The sequence below is a fragment of the Erinaceus europaeus genome, unplaced genomic scaffold (assembly GCF_950295315.1).
Source record: "Erinaceus europaeus unplaced genomic scaffold, mEriEur2.1 scaffold_727, whole genome shotgun sequence".
Lineage (NCBI taxonomy): Eukaryota > Metazoa > Chordata > Mammalia > Eulipotyphla > Erinaceidae > Erinaceus > Erinaceus europaeus.
Window position 1 is genome coordinate 43338 of NW_026648041.1, and position 22227 is coordinate 65564.

General features: G+C 43.2%; 1 protein-coding gene across 1 annotated transcript in view; it reads right to left on the reverse strand.

Annotated features, from left to right (window-relative positions):
• Positions 1-16547, reverse strand: part of LOC132536597 (cyclic AMP-dependent transcription factor ATF-6 alpha-like) — a 32184-nt gene extending 15637 nt beyond the window's left edge. Inside the window, exon 1 of the mRNA XM_060184676.1 lies at positions 16426-16547. Coding sequence (XP_060040659.1) covers positions 16426-16459 — 34 coding nt within the window. The 5' untranslated portion in view covers positions 16460-16547. The remainder of the gene's footprint in view (positions 1-16425) is intronic.
• Between the last annotated feature and the right edge of the window lie 5680 nt (positions 16548-22227).

Consider the following 22227-nt stretch of genomic DNA (forward strand, 5'->3'; position numbering starts at 1 on the left):
TCAGCCATCTGCTTGAGTGGAAACAGATCTCATCACCAGGGAGAGGAGTGAGAGTGATCTCACTGAAAAGTAAGGGACTCTGGAGGTCATTTAAGCACATGGGGCCTGCCAAGTGGTTCCTCGGGGTCAGGAGAGCACAGACATCCTACAGGATGCAGCACAGGCTGGCCTTGTCTACATTTCCAGGGTCCTTGACAGTTCCTGAAGGTTATACTCTTTCTTAATTTAAGGCTAATGTAAAAAGGATGGCAAACAACTCATGAAAAACATTACCTGTGCAACTGCCAAGAAACTACCAACGCTAAATGTGTGTATGCATGTATGTATTTTTGTCATTACCAGTGCTTCACTACTTTGGGCTGACATTTTCAGATAGAAAAAGAGAAAAGGAGAGACACTGTAACACTGAAGCTGCCCTCAGAGCAGTAGTACTCTCATTGGGTGTAGCAGGGACTTGAGCCTGGGTTATGAGCTTAGCATGAGCAGGTGCTCTCCTTCACTGATCCCTAAAGCAGTAACTTATTTATTTATTTTTGAGCCAGAACATTGCTCAGCTCAGGCTTATGGAAGTGCTGGATATCTGAATCTGGAACCTCAGGTCTTTCGCATAATCATTATGCTGTCTACCTGGACATAAAAGTGAAGTATATTTTATTTTACTATAATAATTATTTTTTTAAACTAGAGCACTGCTCACCTTGGGCTTGTGGTTGTGCTAGGCACTGAGCCTGGGATCCTGGAACCTTAGACATGAGTCTTATAGTATAACCACTATGCTACCTCCCCAGACCATTATAATCATTTAAAAAATATTTACTTATTGTTATGGGGGTGGGGGGACCTGAGCAGTGTTCTGGTATATGTGATGTGGAGAGTAGAACTTGGGACCTCCTGCTTTTGGGTGCAGTGCTCTAGCCATTGCACCATCTCCCAGGCCACACAATAATCATTTTTAAGGAATAAATGATCATTTTTAAGGAAGCAACACCTATTCCAAATAGATAAAGGTAGATTTACCAGCCACCCTGTTTTTCTATGTTTAATACCTTCCCCCTCTTGCTGGTGCTGCAAACTATAGATGCTTCCTTTGACATATCTTGGACTATTCCTTTCTCTCCATGCCAGACCTCAAAGAAGGTCGGTGCAATGTCTCCCAGCTTGTCTTCACTGCTCCTTCCCATGCTCCCAGCTCATCTCCAAAGGTCCCTGCACTTTCTCTCAGCTCAAGTTCAATGTTCCCTGCCCTTTCTTCCTGTTAAGATCACCTTCCCTACTAACATTCTTTTTACTTACAGACCGTAGCCAGATTTTTATCAGAGCTTTTTCTTTTTTTTCCCTTTTGTTGCCCTTGTTGTTTTATTGTTGTTGTGGTTGTATTGTTGTTGTTATTGATGTCATCGTTGTTGGATAGGACAGAGAGAAATGGAGAGAGGAGGGAAAGACAGAGGGGGGAGAGAAAGATAAGACACCAGCAGACCTGCTTCACTGCTTGTGAAGTGACTCCCCTGCAGGTGGGGAGCTGGGGGCTCAAACCCAGATCCTTACGCCGGTCCTTGCGTTTTGTGCCATGTACACTTAACTCACTACGCTACTGCCCGACCCCCATCAGAGCTTTTTGAATGTTGGTTTTAGGTCCAGTGACTTCCTTAATGACATCTGTCACATAGCTGCCTCCTATGTATAGATGCTTTCTTTCTTCTCTACTGTCTCCTCTTGGACACCACATTCCATCCTGTGACGGTTACATTTCAGCAGCTCAGCTAGTCTGTCCCATGACGCCTATGATTTCCATGCTAAGTCCACATTGTTTTCAGATCACAGTGCATAAGGTTTAAACATTACAGTTCTGAGTCTCCCTTGAAGCTAGGCATAAGCATGTGACAAAATGAGGTATTAGTAAAAGGCTACCAGGAACTTCTGGAAAACATCTACTTTCCTGAAAGATGCCATAACTTTACCTCCTGTTTTCTGTCTGGAATACAGATCTGATGACTTGAGCTACAGCAGCCACTTTAAGATCATCTGGAAATGGCCAAGAGAACTGCAGCAATTATAGCTCTTGTGTCCTGAACCCAAATCCAACATGGGTCACTGCTGCGAACACCTTAATACAAAAGACACCCAAGTTCTTTACGCCAATTCTGAGCTATGTTTCCTGTTACTGAGAGCGGAATGCAAACCTTATATAAATAATTTTCTCATCCTTTCCACATCCCTACTTTCAAGTTTCCTTGGATATTTACCATTCCTTAGACATACCAGATACCTCTAATCTTCAATTCTGTACCCCAGACATTGGGAATTTAAGCTACTTTAGTTCCTGAGATCTCTTTTTGAAAGCCTGACCAGTTTAAAAAACAAAAACAAAAACAAAACAAACAAACAAACTTGACCATTCTGATGCTTCTGGTTTAGAAAGAATCCAAACCATTTGTGTTAAGCTAAGACTTGTTGGAATCTTAGAATCAATGAGGCTGAGAGCTAGACTCTACCCCAGTGACAAAGACAATTTAGTTTTGGTCATGACCAGTCTCACCACAAAAGTGCCAACTCGGCCCAGGGGCTCAGTGTGACCAGAGCATCACTCATGACACTCAGTGCAGTGAGTGCCAGCCACACACACACGAACAGATCTGTGTGTGTATTTGCAAAGCAAGAATTCTGTTTTCAAGGGCTAGGCAGTGGTGCACCCGGTTAAGTGTTCCTATTACAGTTCCCAGGGACCCAGATTTCAGTCCTTGGTCCCCACCTGCAGGGGGAAAGCTTCACAGGTGGTAAAGCAGGGCTGCAGGTGTCCATCTCTTTCCCTCTTCCCTCTCAATTTCTCTCTGTCTCTATACAATAATAAATAAATAACAATATTTTAAAAAAGAATTCTATTTTCTGATGAGCTATCTCTCTGGCACCAGCACATTAAAATTTTTTCTTTTATTTTTATTACCACTGGGGCTCAGTACCTGCACAACAAACTGACTACTGACTACTCCCAGTGGCCTTCTCTCTCTCTCTCCCTCTCTCATTTGTATTTAGTTTTTGGATAGAGACAGAGTAATTAGGAGAGAAGGGGAGTGGTTTGGAGATGGAGAGAGAGAGAGAGAGAGAGAGAGAGGACTATAGACCTGCTCATGAAGCTCTCTTCCCTCCCCCACATGTGGGGACCAGGGGCATAAACTTGGGCCCTTGTATAATCTATGCTCTACTGGATATGCCACTGCCTGGCCTCATAGTACCCCCCCAAAAGATAATTTGAAGACCTTAAAAAACTGAATTTATGGGGCCAGGCGGTGGCACACCAGGTTAGATGCTCACATTACAATGTGCTAGGACCCAGGTTCAAGCCCCTGGTCCCCACCTGCAGAGGGAAAGCTTTACAAGTGGTGAAGCAGAGATACAGGTGTCTCTCTCCCTTTCTTCTCCCTCCTCCCCTCTCAATTTTTCTCTGTCTCTATCCATCAATAAATAAAGAAAAAAAACTGAATTTATAAAGAGTACAAGCTTCAACTCTGAGGTATGCCTCTCTAAGTCAGTAGCAACCATGAACAGAACAAGTCTGAAATGGGAGCACTTTCCAATAACTTTTCTGTGGGTTGACACTTCTGTGAAACCAATCATCAAAAGCCGTTGCGCCTTGACATTGTCTTATTAAGTAAAACTGACCCATTTATTTGGCTGGCTTGCTTCCTGCTCTCTGTTCTATCTTTTCCAACTAAAAGGTTGTTTCACTGCTACTAAATTCCTTTAGATTTTATTTCATTTTTTAAAATAATTTAACTTTTAAGGACTTTACTTATTTTGGGGGGGGGCAGAGCAGCATTCTGGCATATGAGGGGCTAGGGACTGACTTAGGGCCTCATGCTTACAACTCTTCAAACACTGAATGACCCCAGCCCACTTAAATTTTTTTGTTTTGCTTTATGTGCAATAAAGACACAAGTATGCATGAGTGTATACATGCCCATACATAGAGACAAGCCAGAGAACCACTCCAGCACATGTGGTGCCTGGGATCACACGCTCTATCAGCTGAGCTGTTTCTCTGGCCTTGATTTTCTTTACATAAATATAATATTGAGATTAAACCTAATTACAGCTCAGCCATTGTTGTATGCTTTACATGGGTTGTTCTAGCTCTCCCCTGCCAAGAAAATTGGATCAGTCCTGCTAATTTCGCAGGCCCGCTTGGCCCCGCCCCAAAGAACCCCGGGAGGGTTCCAGAGTTCCAGAGTTCGAGAGTTGGAGAGTTGAAGAGTTAGAGAGTGCTTGGGGCCGCTGCGGGGGAAAGAGGCAGCAGAGTTCTGTCTGGTGATTAGTTTGGTTTAGTTTATGAATCGTTGTTCCTGAATAAAGAAATACACCTTCCCTGCCCAGCCGTATGTCTCTGGTCGTCTTTGTTACCCGCCCGTGAAGCTAGCCCGGTCAGCTGGAGCCCCCGAATTTTAACAACAAGCCATGTCATCATCTGTGCATCCAGTTAGGCCACTTATAATAATAGGGTAGAACTAGAGTTATGGCCTTATTTTTCTTACTCATACATCAACTTTAGGACATGGCACACAGAGAAAGCAGAACAGGAAACCCAGACCAGCCAGTCATATTGTGGAAGGTTGCTAATGGCTCTTCATTCCATGAAAGATGTCAGTGGAATAGTTTACATAGTCATCAAGAGAATAAGAGCAGACTCTTATATAGTTAATAATAACTCAGAGTGGATCAAAGACTTGAAGTAAAACTGAAACCATAAAATGCATGGAAGAAAACATAAGCAATGTTCTGCAAGATACTGGCCTCAGAGACACCTTTGGAGACCAGACAGTAATAAAAATGAAAACAGAAGCAGAAACAAACTGCTGCAATGACACCAGACTAAAAACCTTCTGTACAAAGAAGCTATCACTAAAGGGAAATGATATTCTGTTGAATGTCATTCAACAAAGGATTGATATGCAAGCTATATAATAAAGACACACCACCCAAGGACAAAAGTAACATACATAGGGCACCGAAGTAAAAACCCTGTGGTGAGGGGTAGACATGCAGCTTCCTGGGACAGTGGGGGGTGGGAATAGGTGGGAGGGATGGGTCACAGTCTTTTGGTGGTGGGAATGGTGTTTATGTACACTCCTAGTAAAATGTATTCATATAAATCACTAGTTAATTAATATGAGAGGGGGAAAATTAATTGTATGTCTCGAAGTTTTTTAAAACACAAACTGAATCTTTTTAATATATAGGCTGTGTATTTGATATGCGGACTCTCTCAAAAGCCTAGACCAAGTAGATCAGAAGCAACCAATAGCACAGCTATATACAAGATACTGGGTACTGTACAGCAAACCATAACAAAAGGACTTTTCAAAGTTAACCCAATTACCAAATAATGTGATGATAACATTAACTATCCATTGTCTTTTTGAACCCTAAGACAGCAGGAACCTCACATCTCCACTATAGAGCCTCTACTTCCCCTAGTCCTGGAACCCTTGGATAGGGCTCACTTTCCCGTATGCCACTCCCAATCCATATCAAATAATATTGCCTCTGCCGATCACAACCTAATCAGCACAACGATTGCCAGCTCAACATGCTTCACTTCAGACTGTGTCCAGAGACTTCACGTGTGGAATGACAACCCTTCAGCTTCATTACTTAGGTGAGACCTTTCCTTTCATAGTATACTCTAATTCCATCTCAGGTGGTTCACTTTCTAACAAAGTCCCAAAACCTAGATATACACCAGTTTCTGTGAGAGAGAGTGTATGTTCACACGTATCCATAAACTACTGCAAAATATATACCTGAAAGCAGAAGTACACTAGAATATGCAGTGAGCATCCCCCTAACACTTCCTCTCCAGTATTCCAAGCTTTGGGTCCATGACTGCCAAACAACAATTTGTTTGGCTTCATGTATTAACTCTCTTTTCAGTCACCAGGTTCCAGATGTCATCAGGATGCCGGCCAGGCTTCCCTGGACTGAAGACCCCACCAATGTGTCTTGGAGCTCCGCTTCCCCAGAGACCCACCCTACTAGGGAAAGAGAGAGGCAGACTGGGAGTATGGACCAACCAGTCAATGTCCATGTTCAGCGGGGAAGCAATTACAGAAGCCAGACCTTCCACCTTCTACAACCCACAATGACGCTGGGTCCATGCTCCCAGAGGGATAGAAAGTAGGAAAGCCATCAGGGGAGGGGGTGGGATATGGAGATTGGGTGGTGGGAATTGTGTGGAGTTGTACCCCTCCTATCCTATGGTTTTGTTAATTAATCCTTTCTTAAATTAAAAAAAAAGTAACATACAAATAAGCATTGGGCATAAGATGTGAACAGACACTTCTCCAAAATTCTTGTCATGACCCATTGGGGAGATGCAAATCAGAATTTCAGTGAAGTGTCATCTGGCATCTGTGAGGATGGCCCAGATACAAGTCCTACCATGGTGCACTGATGAGGGCAGCATTGGCCCACTGGTGATGGGAATGTAAACATGTCCCACCTACATGAAAAACAGCAGGGAGGTCTGTCAAAACATTAAAAGCAGACCTACCACTGATACAGAAATTCCACTTGCAGACATTCATCTGAAGAATATGAAGACACTAATTTGAAAAGGTGCACACACACTCCTGTGTTTGCTGCAGTCCTGATTACAATAACCAAGAGAAAGAAGCAACCCACTTGCCCAACAAAGGATGCCCAAGTGAAGATGGCACAGCAGGGCAGTAGAGGGGTCCCACCATTCACCACAAGTATGGATGGAACTGGTGGGTTGTGCTATGTGAAGTTAAGCCAGAGGAGGAAGACAAATACCAGATGAGCTCATTCCTGGGGAGTATAAACCATCAAAGCAAAGAAACACACCAGGCCAAACCCCAGAAGGGGAGGGGGTGCTGATCGAGAGGGCCCAATGGACCACAGTGGGGTGTGGGGTGGCTGGCACCCCATGGTGGTGGCTGTGCTGTCCTAGAACCTACCCAGATAGGTGTGCACCTGCCCTCCTAAGACACACTCAGATGGGAACCAAAGTCACCTCAAAACTCAGAAAGCAGCTATCATAAACATGTCTCCAAGTTCTGTTTTATTGAATTATTTATCAAGAGTGAAAGAAAGGAAATGAACACTTTTACTATAAAAGAAGTGAAAATAATTTAAAAGCTGGAAATGTTGCCTTATAGCACAAGGAGAACTTCCACCAGGGCCCTTTCTAAAATAGCATTAGCTTTTAACTCATCATCTAGTCCTGCCAAGTGCCTGCATTCATTTTTAAAAGCTTTCCTTAAATCATACCTAGTATTTTATTTTACTTTACTGACCTATGGTGGGGAAAATTTTCTTTTAATTTCACCAACCTGTTTCCAACTTTCTTAGGGGGAAAAAAGGTAACAACTAACAAAATGTAAACTGAGGAACAATAAATTATAAAACTTACTTTGACAAGAATATGAAATGGTGTGACTGGTAGTTTCTAGATGGCATTAATTTCACACCCAAATCCTACTCTCGCCAGCTATTTCTTATATAAACTTTCTTTCACAGCTCAAACCCACAAAACAGAACCACAATGCCTTATAGTTTAAGACCAGATACTGACCTGGGGAATCTAATTTATTTTGTTAAGACTAAAAAAATCAAATTTATTTTCCAAAATATGCCTGCTTAGAGTACTACATAAATCATGTGCTCTATAAAACGGCAATTTCCTTCTTCCATGTTTTTGAAAATTCTACAGTTTTTACTTAGGTTAGACAAACCAAACACACAGTTCATTTTTTTCTCCTCCCCAAATTACACATGAATTTTAAAACTCAGAATTGAAAAACTGTATTTTATTTTCTCAAGTCTTTTTCCTTTCCCTATTTCCAGATAAAAACCGAGGAGGGAGGGAAGAAGGGAGGGGGTGGATGGATGGAGGGAGGGAGAGAGAAAGAGAGAGACAGAGAGACAGAGACAAACTGACTACAGCACTGAAGCTTCCTTCAATGCTGTGGGGGCCATTCTTGAACCTGGGTTTATGCACATAGCCAAGTAGTACAGTAAGTGAGCTATTTCACTAGTCAACTTTCTGAAATCTTTTAATTTCTCAGAATGAATTAGGGATGTCATCACAATGACTATTCTTTCATTAAGCAGGTCCCCACTTTTTTTTCTGCCTACATAATTTTTACATATCTCAGATTATAAATTATGGGGTTATAGTACAGGTTATCAAATTCTTATACCTTAACAGGCTAAAGAAATCCCTGTTTGGGGGCTGGATAGTGGTGCACCTGGTTGAGTGCACATGTTACAATGAGCAAGGACCCAGGTTCAAGCCCCTGATCCCCACCTGCAGGGGGAAAACTTTGCAAGTGGTTAAGCAGGGCTGCAGGTGTCTCTCTGCCTCTCTCTCCCTCTCTCCTTATTACTCTCAGTTTCTAGCTGTCTCTATCCAATAAAGAAAAATAATAATAATAAAATCCCTCTCTGGAGCTTGAAAAGTTCTTCAGATAAATTATTTGCATATGTTTGCCTTTGAAGAACAATTATTAAAGACTTTAATTCAGTCCTTTGTGCGTGTGAATTATAAATGTCAAATAATGTAGTAGAAAAGAAAGCTAATGCACATTTTAATTCTCTTACATTTGGAAAGATTAAACTGTGCTTTGATGACTTAAAAAAAATCATGTGAAGGATTTAAAACAGTAAAAAACCCTTCCAAGTGGCTACACAACACTCACCTTACTGACCCCAGCACTCAACAGACACCTGAGTCCAGTAAACAGCACAGTGCCCAGGGCTGAACATGGACTTGAAACTAGGAGGGAAGTGGTCTCAACTGCATCCTAACTTCTGGAGTCGAAGATAGTTTCAACACTTACCTGTGTTTCTGATACTGAAGCAACAATGTAACCATCAGAATAAGTGTCACACAGCAAGCAGAGCCTTCCCCCTTCCCTCTCTTTCTCTCTTCCTTCAGAGACAGGAACAGGGAGGCGAGTTAGGGAGAGAGTGAAAGAAGAAAGCACCAAAGAGCTTCCTTCAAAGCTCTGGGAGCTAGGATCAAAGCTGAGTCACACACATAGCAAAACAGTGCTATCCAGGTATTTTAATTACTTTGTTGAGCTGGACTGTCTCCCTGAGCATCCCCTCAAGGACTACAGGGGCCATCCCTCTCCTAGGCCGGGCACTAGGTTGCATGCTGGGAACAAGGTCCTGAGTAACCAACAGAAGAGATGCTGGGCCCTAAAATGGCAGAGAAATGAGCTAAAAAGGGAACACAAGAGAGGCCTGACCAGCTGTGGTACAAAAAGAAGCATTTCCAGAAAGAGAGTGCAAGAGAAGTCTCTGAAGTACAGTCATCCTTTGCAATTTCACTCTGCTGTGGTTTTTTTCAAATATATTCATTAAAGAGGTAATCGAGACAGTGAAAATGATACAGCACGTGTCTGGTTCTTTGAGTCAATTATACACCCCAGTATTACAATTAAAATGACTGTATGTATGGCCTGTAGGCCCATGTATTTGAGCACCCCTGCAAATCCTACAACGCCAGTTGCAGCTGCTCAAACACTCCTTGTGTGTGTTTGAAATTGGGTGTGGGGAAACCAAGCCAATCAGAGCATGTTCTCTCATATGTGCTTCTACAGTGCTAGCATCGGAAGCATCTTTGCTCTTGTAAGTGTTTGCAATTCTGTGAACCTTTATCTAAGTCCCACAATGGCTTCTAAATGTGCTGCTTCTTCTAAGCTTTCTGACGATGAAAATAAGCACCAGAGGAAGATGCTTTCCATCCAGGAGAAGGTGAAACTCTTGGATATGATCAAAGATGGCAAGAAAACCATTGAGGCTGCCCACCATTATGACTTGAATGAGTCTACTCATTCGCCCCACCTGTAAAGATGGAAAGAACATTCCTGCAATGGCTACTGTCTCCTACAACAAGGAAGCAAAGCTAAAGGGGTATTATTTCATGTCTAGAGGGCTCTAATTATGTCAAAAACTGTACTTAGAAGGTTATAAACAGGTTTTCTATGCTCTAACTATGAAGATAATCAATTTATAAATAAAGAATCCTACTTCGTGGAAATTCACTTATCGTGGTAGAATCTAGAACTGATTAACCACGATAAACGAAGGACAACTGTATAAGGAACTCTGGCATATCAACAGGAAGAAGGATGACTGTAATAGCATTTATGTTGTGAGGGAAGTGAGGTTTCACTACTATTTGCATTTGTCAAAACACATACATTATATGTCTGAACTAGTGGTTCTTCCGGTAATCCATGAATCTGATTTAAAATGCATATGTTATGAATCAACAGTAAAAAGGACTGGGATCTGTTCTAGATGGATAGAGATGAGCGAGATGGCTAAATTCTAAACCCTTCTTCTGAAAAGCTATACATAATATTTCAGAAGGTCAGGAGATGGCTCAGTGAGCAAAGCACATACCATAACTGAGGCCCTAATCCCCTAGTACCATATGGCAGCACCATGGACAGCACCAGGGAACTCTATGAATGGCAGAGCAGTGCTGTAGGCTCGGTCCCTCCCCCTCATCCCTGTCTCTCTAGTAATAGAATATTTGGGGCTGAAGAGACTGCTCAGTGGTATTGTGCATATACAAAGTCCTTGGTTCATCCCTGGAGTCAGGTGCACACAGCACACACATAAAATACTGTGTGGGGGGGAAGTGAACATGGACACATTCAATGATGTGGTGTCAGTGTCGAATTTAAAATAAAAATGATCAATAGTGAGCAGCTGTAGAAAATTATCTTTCTTTCTCGCCTTCCTCCTCCTCCTCCTCCTCCTTTTTTAAAACCAGAGTACTGTACTGCTCAGCTCTGGTTTACGGTGGTGCTGGGCTTGAACCTGGGACCCCGAAGCCTCAGGCATGATAGTCTTTTGCATCACCATTATGCTGTCTCTCCATCTAGATTATTCCTAAGGAGACATACTCTCGGGTACCTAGGGAACAAGTGTCAGAAAGGTTCAGTGCTGTGGTCTCTGTCTCTATTTTTTTTTTTTTAATAAGTATCTCCTTGGATGGCAACAGTAACTATGAGAGTATGACAGAGGTGATGACTCGGGAACAGACCTGAAAGCTATTAGGCTCTGCCTCAAACCTTTGAGCTTGGAGGCCAGGCGGCTGCACACTGGGTTAAGGGCACATGGTATGAAGTGCAAGGAGCCACGCAAAGATCCCGGTTAGGATCATGGCTCCCTATGGGGGGGGGGGGGTCGTTTCACAAGTGGTGAAGCAGGTCTACAAGTGTCTATTTTTCTCACTCCCCTCTATCTTTCCCTCCTCTCTCAATTTCTCTCTGTCCTATCCATCATCAACAACAATAAAATGGGGAAAATGGCTTTAGGAACAAACAAAAACCTTTGAGCTCACTTCTCAAACAACTCTGAGAGGGAGGCTCAACTAACACAGTCTTTATAGGGCCAGCAGTTAGTGTAGTGACCAAGACCTACTAGGCTAAACCCCAAGACCCTGTCAGGGAGAGGAGGGAGGGCAGAGGCTGTGGGGCAGTGGAAAAATAAGGTCACTCTTGCATGATGGCATCTATTTTCTCAGCTCTTAAGTGGTGAGGTCATCACCACTGTGGAGTGAGAGGTGGGGCTTCACAGAGGAAAGGTAAAGAAGGCTGGCTTCAGAGCGAGGGCAGGGAATTCATCAGCCAGGGGGTCAGAAACCTCAAGTAAGCCCACCAGGCCTGGATGGATGGAATTTTTTTTCTCACTTTTCAGCTTTAAAGCAGGTTTGAAGAAGAAAATGTGTTTATATATAGTGAGGTTTTTACCAAGGGTTCCAGGTGTGTGTGTGTGTGTGTGTGTGTGTGTGTGCGCGCAAAAGTGGAGTAAACACTGAGATTCCACCTCAAACCTGTGACAAAATCCTACATTAAAAAGAGAGAGAGTTGGAGGTCGGGTGGTGGCGCAGTGGGTTAAGCGCATGTGGCGCAAAGTGCAAGGACCGGCGTAAGGATCCTGGTTCGAGCCCCCAGCTCTCCACCTGCAGGGGAATCGCTTCACAGGCTGTGAAGCAGGTCTGCAGGTGTCCATCTTTCTCTCTCCCTCTCTGTCTTCCCCTCCTCTCTCCATTTCTCTCTGTCCTATCCAACAACAAACAACATCAACAATGGCAATAATAATAACCATAACGAGTCTACAACAACAAGGGAAACAAAAGGGGGGAAATGGCCTCTAGGAGCAGTGCAGGCACCAAGCCCAGCAATAACCCTGGAGGAAGAAAAAAAAAAAAAGGAGAGAGAGTTAAAAAATTAAAAGAGAGAGAGAGACAGATAGATACATACAGAGAGAGATATGCCAAGTGATGATGAGGATGTGGAGAGAGGAACTCCTGCTACATTGTCAGTTGGAATGCAAATGGAAGTACCTTTGATCCAACAATACCACTCTTGGGCATTTACTCAAAGGACACTCAAACATGAATTTGAAGGGACATACACACCCCTATGTTCATAGCTGCATTATTCACAATAGCCAGAGAGTGGAAGCAGCCCAGATTCCCATCAACAGATAACTGGCTAAATAAGTTATGGGAGATATAGTCCATGGAACACTACTGTGCAATCAAAAGAAGATGATATTCTGTCCTTTGAGACAAAATGGATGGAACTGGAAGTGCTTAGCAAAATAAGTAAAGAGATAAAAGACCACTACTGGATGGTTTCACTCATGTGTGAAATCCAGAGCTCTGATACACATAAATTTACAAACTTTCTAAGACTTGTGAGAATTATGGTGGGAGGTGGAAAGGTGGGGATACAGAACTTTGGTGGTGGGTGTGGTGTGGAAGTATACACTGTAATCTTACAATCTTATAAGCTACTATTAATCACAAATTTTAAACAAAAGAATAATAAAAAGTACAATTACATCAAACTAAAAAGATTTGGACATTGAAAAACCCAGTAATTGCAGGCAGCTATGGAGAGATGAGATACTATATCTATATGTCAACAACTGTACTGTAAACTACTATCTCCTAATAAAATAATTTGAAATGAGGCAAAAAAAAAAAAAAAGACAGTATGGAAAGTCCTTAAATAAATAAAAGTGGAATTATCTTTTGATTCAGCAATACCACTCCTAGGCACTTATCCAAAGAATATGCAAATACTAATTTGAAGGGACATATGCAACCTTATGTTCATAGCTGCATGCGTCACAACAGCCAAAGATTAGAAGCAGATTAACGCCCATCAACAGATGATCAAATAATGAAACCGTGGGATTTATACTCCATGGAATACTACTCTGCAATTCTTCTTCTAGCGTTTGCCCTTCTTCTGTAGCCAGTCAACAGCGTCAGGTTGAGCCTGATGTAAAGTTTCGAGACCTCCTTTGAATCTGAAGAGGTGGCAGTTGTTGACTATGTGGGTCATAGTCTGTCTGTAGCCGCAGGGGCAGTTCGGGTCGTCTCTGGCTCCCCAGTGATGGAACATAGTGATGCACCGGCCATGGCCTGTTCGATAGCGACTGAGGAGGGCCCAATCATAACGTGCTAGGTCAAAGCCAGGTTGACGCTTGCAGGGGTCTGTGATGAGGTGTTTGTTCTTTGGCTGATTGCCAACTCTGTTTCCAAGAGTCTGGAACAGAGAAGTTCAGTGTAGGCGTAGGGGACCAGACTGGGTGACGAGACGTCAAGCGTTGGACAGGGTGGGCGAAGATATCCGTGTATATTGGCAGGTCTGGTCGAGCGTAGACGTGGGAAATGAACTTAGATGATGCCGCATCCCGACGAATATCTGGCGGGGCGATGTTGCTAAGAACTGGCAGCCATGGAACCGGGGTGGAACGGATGGTTCCAGAAATTATCCTCATGGAGGAATATAATTTGGAATCGACCAAGTGGACATGGGGGCTACGGAACCATACTGGGGCACAGTATTCTGCAGTGGAATAGCATAATGCCAGAGATGATGATCGTAGTGTGGAAGCGCTCGCGCCCCATGAGGAGCTGTCTAGTCTTGCAATGATGTTATTCCTCACGCCCACCTTTGCTGCAGTTTTTATGAGATGTTCGTGAAATGACAGAGTGTGATCGAGAGTAACGCCAAGATAGACTGGCTGGGCTTCATGCAGGATGCTGGCCAGGCTTCCCTGGATTGAAGACCCCACCAATATGTCCTAGAGCTCTGCTTCCCCAGAGACCCACCCTACTAGGGAAAGAGAGAGGCAGACTGGGAGTATGGACCGACCAGTCAATGCCCATGTTCAGCGGGGAAGCAATTACAGAAGCCAGACCTTCTACCTTCTGCAACCCACAATGACCCTGGGTCCATGCTCCCAGAGGGATAGAGAATGGGAAAGCTATCAGGGGAGGGGGTGGGATATGGAGATTGGGTGGTGGGAACTGTGTGGAGTTGTACCCCTCCTACCCTATGGTTTTGTTAATTAATCCTTTCTTAAATAAATTTTAAAAAATATATATATATTACATTTGAAAAACAGAAGAGGGATGAAGGGCGGAATGTGGGTTGAAAGCTGGGATGTGGGCGTGGGGCCAGGAGGAGGCATGTGGCTGTCATAGGGGTGGAGGATTCGGGCAACATGCAGGGTCAGAGGCCCTGAGTTCTGTGAGATCTGAGTGGGCCCTGGGTCTCACAAGAAAAGAGTGGGATGGGGGTTCAAAGGGAGAGGAGGAGGTGGAATGGATTAGATATGAGTAGACTTAGCCATAGTGCCCTGGAAGACAGCAGTCAAGGGAGAAGCTGTCAGAGGAAATGTGGGGAGAGAAGGGATGGGGGTGGCAAGGAGACCCCCCCCCACATACATGCATGTACAGCCTTGTGGCCTAGTGGTCCCTGGATGAGAAGTCAGGCTGGTCTAGAGGTGGGGGGCTGCTGAGGAGAGGGGGCAGCACAGGGATTGTTACGTGGCACCCACTGCAGGAGAATAGCCTGGGCTGGAATCATAACCTCTCTGACCTGCTCTACAATGTCCTCAAAGGGACAAAGCAGAGACATGAGAAGCCCCAAGTCAGATCAGAAAATAATCCAATAGCTATGTTTTTCAGCTCCATGGGAGGGTCATTCGGGAAAAGTCTCCTGGCCAAGATAAACAGATTCCAATAGCATCTGATTGCTTTGGGCACAGCTCATAGGTCCAGAATGAAATTGGGTCCTTGCGAAAGAACCCAGTATCAGAACAGGAAAAGGAAGCAGGGCTGGCTTTGCTGAGCACAAACTGCAATGCAGAGAGAGTGGTTGGGCAACACTAGAGGCCTGCACCCTGCGGAGCCCAGCTGGAAGTAATCTCTCCTTCCTTAAGTACCTTTAGCACTCTGTATATTCTATAAGGAACTATCTCGGGGAATACAGTGATTTCTGCACTTATTTTTCCTTCTAAACTCTCAGCAAGTCCACTGTGCCTTAACATGTCTGGATAGTTTCAGGATCAATAGTGTCATTTGTATCTGATTTCACTCTCAGCAGTTGCAATAGGACACAGTGTAACTGAGAAACTGTCAATACTGGATTCACTGGCATTGTATGTTAAATCTAAACACAGTTTTGAGAATCATGTGACTGCTTATGTAGCTCAGAAGCATGTTCTGGGTTCAGGAGCATGTTCTGGGTTCTAGAAAGCTACACTGTTGTCATATCAGCACACAGAGCAGCTGGGTGAACAGAAGAACCCTGACGGGGCAGTTACAGCTCATCCAAGTGGTTCACTTTTCCCATGTTATGAAAAGAGATCCTTAAAAAGAACTCTGGGGAGTCGGGCAGTAGTGCAGCAGGTTAAGCGCGTGTGGCGCAAAGCATAAGAACTGGCATAAGGATCCCAGTTCGGTTCGAGCCCCCAGCTCCCCACCTGCAGAGGCGTCACTTCACAAGTGGTGAAGGAGGTCTGCAGGTGTCTGTCTCTCTCTCTCCCCTCTGTCTTCCCCTCCTCTCTCCATTTCTCTCTGTCCTATCCAACAATGACGATGACATCAGTAACAACAACAATAATAACTACAACAATAAAACAACAGGGGCAACAAAAGGGAATAAATAAATAAATATAAAAAAACCCCAAAACTCTGGGTGGTGGTGCACCCAAGTGAGTACACACACTACTAAGTGCAAGAACCAGGGTTTAAGTCTCTTCCTGCAGGGCTGCAGGTGTCTCTCTTTCTCTCCCACCCACCCCTATATTTCTCTGTGCTATCACATAAAATAAATAAATAAATAGAAAAAACGACCACTGGGAGCAGTGGGTTCATTATTCAGGCACCAAGCCCTAGCAATAACCCTGGTGGCAATAAAAAAAAAGAAAAAGAATGCTACATTAAATCATTCACTTTTAAAAAGAACAGAGGAATTAAAATATATATTATTTTGTGAAATGGTGGGAAAGCGTTTCTGTATGGATAATTACGTATTTTTTTAGTTAATCCAGAGAATGCTGGTGTAACTGTCAACTCACCGTTGATGTTTATTGCTGGGAGCACAATGGACATCTTTGGCCTTGTGGTCTTGTTATGGGTGGTAGCTGGAAGCAGCAGGTGGTCCTAGGATTAATAGAGAATATTTGGCTTAGACCTGGCATAGGCCATGTACGGGCTCTCTAAAACAATGGCATTTCATGAGACTATATATAAATATAAAAGGATGGACAGTACTGGTGTGAACTTGGCTAATCAGCTCCAATTCATGTCATCATTTATTCATTCTCCAATAAACATGTCATGTTCATATGGGCGTGCACTAACTCCAGGTTCTGTTATATTCCTGACATACTAAGATTTAATAGCATGGTGCTATGGGTCACTCTGAGTGTGGGCCAAACAATGCCCCTTTCTCCCTCAAAGATCAAGAAAGGTTTGAACAGACTGGGGCCAGGGCCTAGCCTATGTGACCTCCTCTCCCCAGGAAGTAGCCTTATTTCTTTCTCCTTTTTTTTCCTGCGAGTGGCAGGTATACACTGAAGAGGATGAGTAGGTTTTTCCTTAGCAGTGTATGGTTTTAAGGGCAAGTTAAATTTCCTGAATGCACTGCTGGCTTGATCCTATAGTATCCAGTGGCCAATTCTCAATGCCTGGAAGGGAGCCACAGGTACCCAGGCTTCAGGGTCCACAGATTCACAATTACAAGAGGGGTACTGAGCCAAAAACGCTTGTGCGCTTCAGGGACGGTGGGTACATCTACAGGCATGCTTGAACTGAGTTGTAGTAATCAGTGGCTCTGATGCTGTTTACTGTTTCCTGTGACTCCACCTCCTGGTGAAATGCAGCTGTGTTCCTGAGTGAAAGCGAATGAAAAAGAAACCAGTGTGCACCCAGCTTTCTATGGAAGAGAGCCTGGGTAAATTGAGCTAAAGTGGAACCTCCTCTTTAACCCATCTTGCTGCCTTTTCTTATTCTTTTGTTTCCTGGGTTCACTGAATGGGCTTGTGGTATAGAAGGGTTCATAAACAATGAGGGTTATATACAGCTGCAAGCAATATGAACTTAGTGCAACTCAGTTCAGAGTCAATGTGATTATAAAACACACTAAATAGGAAAAGAACAAGAAGACTGAGAGTCTAGAAAGCAATGGAATTGCACACATGAGCAACACTGTATAGAAAATGCCTCCAGCCACTGCCTGTGCATAACTGAAGACAATATTTCCACGAAAACATATATATATTATATATTTTAAGTGGGGGAGAGTGGGTGAAGCTGTCCTGTGAGAATTCCTGCCCTGGAGCAGGGAGTGAAGTGCATTGTTAGACAAGAAGATCACACATTTCTGAGAGTGAGATAGTACGCTATACTCTAAGAAAAAACAAAAAGCTGCTTCTCCTCATGCCAGGAAAATGATAAATTGCTTTAGCCCTATAATTAAAATCCTGCCTTGGGGTCCCCAAATTTGAATGAGAAAACAAACCAACAAATTCACCAGCCCCAAATTAGGGCTCTTGTAAAAATAAACACACTCAGATTCCATTGCTCATGGGCTAAGGTCAGGCTGAGACTTAAATCTGAGTTTCCTGCTAAGCTCTAGAGGCATTAAACATTGTTTTTAAACATGAGTTTCCAAACATAATGTCTTCCATGCTTTCTCTTCATTACATTTCAGAAAAAGCAGTCACTGCTGCTCCAGGAAGCCAAAAATCACATTACTATTCATGAGGAAAAGAACATCTTGAATGCATAAAAATCACTGCTGTCAACATGCTTGTCTGGGGACTGGATAGTGGTGCACCTGGTTAAGTGCACACACACACATTACTATGTACAAGGACCTGGGTTCGAGCCCCTGCTTCCCACCTGCAGAAGGAATGCTTCAGCAGTAAAGCAGGTCTTTCTCTTTCTCCCTCTCTATATCTCCACCCCTCTCAATTTCTCTCTGCCCTAGCCAATTAAAAACAGGAGGAGGGGGCCATGTAGTGGCTCACTTGGTAGAACATACACATTATATAGTATGCAAGGACACTGGTTCAAGCTCCCATTCTCTACCTGCAGTGAGGAAGTTTCATGACTGATGAAGCAGTGTTGTAGGTATCTCTCTTTCTCTCTCTCTATCTCTTCCTTCCTCTCAGTTTCTCTCTACCTCTATCCACAAATATATATAGAGAGAAAAATAAGGAAAACAAGTGGCTGCAGGGAGCAGTGGATTCACATCACCAGCACTGAGCCCCAATGACAACTCTGGTGGCAAAATAAATAATAAATAAATAAATAGCCTGTCTAAGTATCTGGAGAAGTAGCTCAACTGGTAGAGCCTGAGGTTCCCAGATCAATTTTCCACACCATATGTACTGAAGTGGTGCTCTGATTGCTCTCTTTTTCTATCTCATGTGAAGGGACTGAACAGAGGCAGGGAGGCTGGAGCCCAAGAACATCTGAGGCATCTAAGGCACAGACACTCTGTTGTGGGTGGTCAGGCGGTAGCGCAGCAGGTTAAGTACACGTGGCGCAAAGCACAAGGACTGACATAAGGATCCTGGTCGAGCCCCTGGCTCCCCACCTGCAGGGGAGTCGCTTCACAGGTGGTGAAGCAGGTCTGCAGGTGTCTGTCTACCTGTCCTCCTCTCTGCACTTCTCTCTGTCCTATCCAACAACGACGACATCAATAACAAAAACAATAATAAAAACAAGGGCAACAAAAGGGGGGGAAAGTAAAAATAAAACAGATACTCTGTTGTACACCATCATGTTATCCATGCCAGTAGGGAAGAAATAAAAAGAAATTGAAAATGGGAGGACAGACCTTAAAAAGCACAAAAGGAAGTACCCTACACCCTGGGGGTGGGGTTTAATAAGATAACCATGCCAAGCTAGCCCAGGTGTGATAAAGAGAGCTTAAATAAAGATGACTTGTATATGCAAAAGCCTTTCTGGTTTGGCCCTATGGGGAATCTCTTTCCCCAAGCTGTCTTTGCATCTTACTATCACTTCTTACTTCACAACTGTAATAAATGGAGTTGGAATACTGTATACCTATTCATGGACTCTATCTTTTGTAACTCTTTCAAGAGGGGTTGTGATGAACTCTTGGGAGTGAATTGTGATCTTGAGACTTTCACGAACCTAACCAGTCCCTTCTAACATAACCCCCTCAACAAAACTCATATGTAATCAAATCAATTTTTTTTTAAGTCATTTTGATTAGTTACTCAGTTTTTATTGGTTCCCATTTATATAGGATGTATACCTGTGGTAATTTTTTTTAATTTATTTTTCCTTTATTGGTGGGATTAATGGTTTACAGTAGACAGTAAAATACAGTAGTCTGTACATGTGTAAAATGTCTCTGTTTTCCACCTAACACTCTAATCCCCCACCGAGGTTCTCTGCAGGAATCATGTTCCAGGACCTAAACACTCTCCCCTAACCCAGATTTCTTTACTTTGGTGCAATACACCAAATAAAATAAATCTCTAAAAAATTAAAACTAAAGTGCTTGTTTAAGGGTAGAGGGGGTGCAGTAGTCATTGGTGGAGGGATACTGGTACTTTGGAATATATTTCCTACATGTGTGAAATTATACTTCGACACCATTTGGAGTCTTATAAAACAAGCTTACCTCAGAAGTGTTTAAAAATGTTAATGAAAAAATCACAAAGAATTCGTGTATTTTAGTACAGATGCCAACAGTGCTCATCTGACATTACAAATAATCTCTCTCAAACACACATACACACACCAGATATTTCTTTTTTTTAATTTTTTATATTTATTTATTTATTCCCTTTTGTTGTCCTTGTTGTTTTATTGTTGTAGTTATTATTGATGTCATTGTTGTTGGATAGGACAAAGAGAAATGGAGAGAGGAGAGGAAGACAGAGAGGGGGAGAGAATGATAGACACATAATTCACCGCCTGTGAAGCGACTCTTCTGCAGGTGGGGAGCCAGGGGCTCGAACCTGGATCCTTATGCCGGTCTTTGCGCTTTGCGCCACGTGCACTTAATCCGCTGCGCTACCGCCAGACTCCCCAGATATTTCTTTTAACATTTACTTTCATTCCTTCAAGTTCAATGTTACTGACCTGAACAATGAATCCCTATTCTACCCTGGGATTCACACCACTATGATTACACTGCTTCTGGTGGATTTTTCCTCTTCCCTTTCAGTTAGAGAGAGGGAGAGAGAGACGGAGAGGGAGAAGGAGAGGGAGAGGGAGGAGAGACACCACAGCACAACTTTATCCCTTGATCATAGCAACATGTGTGTTCTACTGAGTGAATTATCTCCTGGTTCCAATAGTGAATCTTGAATTCACTTTTTCTCTCCAAGTGTTCACTTTACTCCTTGGTGTAACACTCATCCTATGAGTGACATCTTCAAAGGAACAAAGATCTTTATTTAGTTAATTCATTGATTATTGTGACCTTGTCTGTATTCAATATTATGCTTATGGTTATGGAAGAGGTTTCTGATTTAAGAACATTAGTTTAGGTAATTCTGTTAAGAATTTAGGGCTGATAGTGGCAGGAACAACCACTTGGTGCCCAGTAACATTGTCCCTCTGTCACATTAGACTAGAAGTGGGCCCCTTCACACTAGCTGGGCACACAGCTACCAGGATAAACACTATCTTTTCAAATCTTTTTTTTTTTTTTGCCACTAAATGTGACTATGTATTCAGGTTCTACAAGGAGGAATGGTGGGTGCAACTGCTTCAAATGACCATGGAGAAGTGAAGGGCTGGGGTAGCCCCAGATTCATGGGGGAGTGGGACAGAGCAGATGAGGTTACTGATGGTCAAAGGGACAGCCCTGAGACTATACATGAGAGGAAAAAAGTTCTCATCTGTGCAAGGCACTGATTTATCTGTCACTCTCAGTAAACCTAACTGCCCTGGCTACTACTTACATGTTTGTGCAACAGTAAGTACCAAGGGCCAGGTGAAATCGCGGTTCAGGTTGAGGTAATCTGAGACACCTTTTGACATCCTCCACACCTTTTGTTTGTATGTATGTATGTATGTATGTATGTATGTATTTATTTATTTTTACCAGAGTACTGCTGGTAGTGCTGGGGATTGAACCTGGGACTTCAGAACCTGAGGCATGAAAGTCTTTTACATAGTCACTATGCTATCTCCCCAGTCTCTTTTTTTATTCCCCACCCTTTAAAGATTAATTTATGGGGGCCAGGTGGTGGCACCTGGTTAAGACGGGGGAGAGAGACAGAGAGAGAGCACACCTGAGCATCACTCTGGTGGCATGTGATGTCAGAGACTGACTCAGGACCTCAAGTTTGTTAGTCTTAGCCACTATGCAACCTCCTGGATCTCTTCACTCTCTTTTGACAGTATAAGTCTCCATCTTTATTATTTTATTATTTAGCCTTCTTGATGTGCCCCCTCCAATTTTTCTTAATTGCTAAGACATAAGAGGAAATTCAGTATTTGAAAAGCAGAGGAATAACTTAAAGGATCTGAATAAAGCTCTTTACTATTTTCGTTCAAGTGAAACAACCCAACTGCAATGAAAAGGAGCTGCTTAAAAATCAGCAGGAAAAGTAGAAAAAGGATGTTGCCAAGGAGATAGTTTTGGAACTGTAATTCAAGACTATAGTCAGAACTTTCAGACAGTTTCAAAATGACTCCTGGGAAGCCTCCACAGCAGTGAGGTAGCAAGGACACAGGAGCTCTGTGGGCAGCACCTTGTTACTTTTTCCAGAAGAAGCCAGAGAGAGACTGGGGGGGGGGGCACCCCAGACTGTTGTACTGTGAGAACTAACATCAATTTTCCAAGATGATGCAATACTATCCATGAGAAAGTACACTCTTCT